The following is a 3,923-nucleotide window of genomic DNA, read 5'->3' as shown; positions in this document are numbered from 1 at the left end:
ATGCTGACAGCTTTGATTTATGGTGGTCTCCATACAATACTGTGTATTCGTGTGCATTTCAATTCGTTCAAAGCACACATCTGACTTTTGTACATCTATCACACATTAACTTAGCCAGCCGCACTATCCTCACAGACAGACTACCCCCTCGGATTTACCCATCATCATTTTCTTTTCAATCTGCCCACAAATGCACAGCCTGTCCAATTATCTGTTATTTCGAGTGAAAGTTACAGCAGGTTTGGGAACACAAAAATCAAATAGTACCTTTTATCAGCTGAGTAAATAAAAATCCAAACAATCCAACTCAAATCTTTAGGCATGGCATACTCCAACTGTACTGTATTATGTGTCTTTTTAGCAACACTAACATTTAGAATTCAGAGCCAGTTACCCTAAGTGTCCATATAAACCTGTGTACACCAATGTTTCACCTTATAAATCATGCAAGAAGTTGAACAAGCAAATAGTATCAAATGTATTATAAACTGTAGTGCTTGAAAAGTAACTGCATTCTTTAGACATCAAAAATCTCCCACTGAACTCCAGTGATGTACAGAGGCTCCATGGACATAAATATGATCAAGTCAATATTCTAAGTCCATTACAACGAATATGCCCATATGAAGCTGTATAATTTACATCAGCTGCAAGGCAGGGTGTTGAAGTCTCCGCACACCCGGCTAGAAGCTGTTGGAAATGAAACAGCACCGGCAATACAAAAAAGGAGGTGAAATTTTAAGAACTTACCGACCCATACAGTTCCCCTTTCTCATTCATCCCTAGGTAGAGTCCACTGTCGACACCTCGAATGCTGACCAGGCCCACTGCTATACTAATAAATTCCAGAATTCCTACAAGCATATAAAACAAAAAAGTTAAAGACAATTTATTGATGGCATTAGGTTATTAAATATTTAGACAATTCTGAAGTTTTACATCCTATTAACCTGAATTGCATCAGCTGGTGAGAAACAAGTTCCTGCTGGCAAGGCTTGCTAACACATGTACAGTTGTGTGAAAAAGTGTTGGCCCCCTTCCTGATTTTTCCTTGTTTTTCACGTTTGTCACACTTTAATATTAAAATTTGTTTGATGATCTGAAACATTAGGTCAGTCAAAAGATAAACACAACATGCAGTTTTTAAAAGGAAGGTTTTTATCATTAAGGGAAAACAAAATCCAAACCCACATGGCCCTGTGTGAAAAAGTGTTTGCCCCCCGTTAAAACATAACTTAACTCTGGTTTATCACACCTGAGTTCAATTTCTCTAGCCACACCCAGGCTTGATTACGGTCACACCTGTTCGCAATCAAGAAATCACTTAAATAAGACTTGACTGACAAAGTGAAGTAGACCAAAAGATCCTCAAAAGCGACACATCATGCCGAGATCCAAAGAAATCCAGGAACAAATGAGAAAGAAAGTAATTGAGATCTGTCGGTAAAGGTTATAAAAGCCATTTCTAAAGCTTTGGGACTCCAGCGAACCAAAGTGAGAGCCATTATCCACAAATGGCGAAAACATGTTACAGTGGTGAACCTTCCCAGGAGTGGGCGGCCAACCAAAATTACCCCAAGAGCGCAGCGACGACTCATCCAAGAGGTCACAAAAGACCCCACAACAACATCCAAACAACCTCAGTTCAGGTCAGTGTTCATGACTCCACCATAAGAAAGACTGGGCAAAATAGGCCTGCATGGCAGAGTTCCAAGATGAAAATCGCTGCTGAGCAAAAAAGAACATAAAAGCTAGTCTCCGTTATGCCAGAAAACATCTTGATGATCCAAGACTTTTGGGAAAATATTCTGTGGACTGACGAGACATCTGGCGTAAGAGTAACACAGCAGTTCAGAAAAAGAACATCATACCAACAATAAAACATGGTGGTGGCAGTGTGATGATCTGGGGCTGTTTTGCTGCTTCAGGACCTAGAAAACTTACTGTGATAAATGGAACCATGAATGTGCGGCCATCTGTTCGTGACCTCAAGCTGAAGCGAACCTGGGTTCTGCAGCAGGACAATGATCCAAAAACACACCAGCAAGTCCACCTCTGAGTGGCTGAAGAAAAACAAAATGCACACTTTGGAGTGGCCTAATCAAAGTCCTGACCCGAATCCTATTGAGATGCTGTGGCATGACCTTAAAAAAGGCAGTTCATGCTCAAAAACCTTCCAATGTGGCTGAATTACAACAATTCTGCAAAGATGAGTGGACCAAAATTCCTGCACAGCACTGTAACCGACTCATTGCCAGTTATTGCAAACGCTTGATTGCAGTTCTTGCTGCTAAGGGTGGCCCAACCAGTTATTAGGTTTAGGGGGCAAACACTTTTTCACACATGGCCATTTGGGTTTGGATTCTGTTTTGCCTTAATAAAAACCTTCCTTTAAAAACTGCATGTTGTGTTTTTATTTGTGTGATCTTTGACTAATATTTCAATTTGTTTGATGATCTGAAACATTAAAGTGTGACAAACGTGCAAAACAATGAAAAATCAGGAAGGGGGCCAACACTTTCACACAACTGTAGTTCAATACATAGGGGTCGTAGCAAAAAAAAAAAAGGCTAGATCAAAGAAGATCTCCCAAGAAACCCATTCTCAAGTTCCAGAAAGGGGTGCTGGAAGCTAGGTCAAAGCAGTGGGAACTGAAGTTCAATGTTTCTAAATTCAAAGTAATACATGTACGAAAGATAGAATCCCCTGATGGAACACAATATTGGGAGTACAGTTTTTAGCAAAACTAGAGAGGAAAAAAAAAAACTTGACAGCGCTTTAAGTCAGAAAATTGCAGTGTGGGCTGGCAGTGGGAAAAGCGAATAGAAATCTGGGATGCATCAATACTGGGATCACCAGTAGGAGGAAGGGGGTCCTGATTCCCTTGTCTAGAGACCTTTAGATATCACTAGGGTGAGCACCAACAGGAGGAAAGATGTCCTGATTCCACTATATAGACCTTTAGTTACACCTCATTTAGAATACGGCTATACTCATCATCGTTACCAGACTGATCATCAGTCAAGCCTCTCTCTCCCACTTCTCAGCTCCATCACTGGTGCCATACAACAGTTTCCTCAATCCACTAAAGTCTGTCAGGCATTTTTAAAGATTTCTACCTAATTTCTCTTCCAAACTCTGGAAATTAAGATGAAGGTGAAGTTCAACAGACTGCATTTTTTCTTTAAACAAAGTAAAACTCCAAGGCAAATAGTATGATCTATGGATCTCAAATATATGCCCCACATAGAATTTCTACCTTGCTCTTACATCAAGCAACCTCTACATGCACATTTCAAAACCTTACTACCCTAGGTAATGCTACTCACATTTTAGGGATGAGTTCTGAAAAAAAAATTGGCCAGTGAAGTTCTGCTTCCTTTGTCACCTTTCATATTACAGTTTGCCCAGTGCTTTACAATATAAGGACATTACAATCACAATACAATTCAAAGACAAGATGGAAAGGACAGCCCTGCCCATGAGGGCTTACAATCTAAAAAGGGAGGGGCAAGTGATACATGAGGAGGTAGCTGGGTGGGAATACAGATAGTACACTGGCAGCCCCAGAGGGGAAGGAGTGTTCAGTTAAAAGGTAAGAGCAGCAGAGGCGAAGGGGGTGGGGAGGAGGGGGCCCATTGGTGGCAGTAATTTCATTTTCCCCAAATTCGCCTGGGAAAGTGGCGTTACCCTTTAAGTGGGGCTACCCTGATACTACAAGGGTTAAATGCTTGTTTTTGTTGAGGTGTATTATGTAAAGCATGTTTACTTACCTGATCCTGCTCCCCTGGCAGTTGGTGCTCACCTTTCTCACCTCTGGCTGGTGTATTGTCCCTTAGCATCCTCACATATAATGCAGATGGGCCCTGTATTGCATGTTTTCACAATCAGTGGGTATCTGAATGCCAAAGTCAAGGAAGGGG

General features: G+C 41.2%; 1 protein-coding gene across 1 annotated transcript in view; it reads right to left on the bottom strand.

Annotated features, from left to right (window-relative positions):
• Positions 1–3,923, bottom strand: part of FGF9 (fibroblast growth factor 9) — a 55,338-nt gene that overhangs the window by 15,773 nt on the left and 35,642 nt on the right. The window contains exon 2 of the mRNA XM_018564947.1: positions 751–854. Coding sequence (XP_018420449.1) covers positions 751–854 — 104 coding nt within the window. The remainder of the gene's footprint in view (positions 1–750; positions 855–3,923) is intronic.

The sequence above is a fragment of the Nanorana parkeri genome, unplaced genomic scaffold, assembly GCF_000935625.1.
Source record: "Nanorana parkeri isolate BGI_ZX_2015 unplaced genomic scaffold, ASM93562v1 scaffold799, whole genome shotgun sequence".
Classification (NCBI taxonomy): Eukaryota; Metazoa; Chordata; class Amphibia; order Anura; family Dicroglossidae; genus Nanorana; species Nanorana parkeri.
This window is presented reverse-complemented; position numbering and strand designations above follow the sequence as displayed.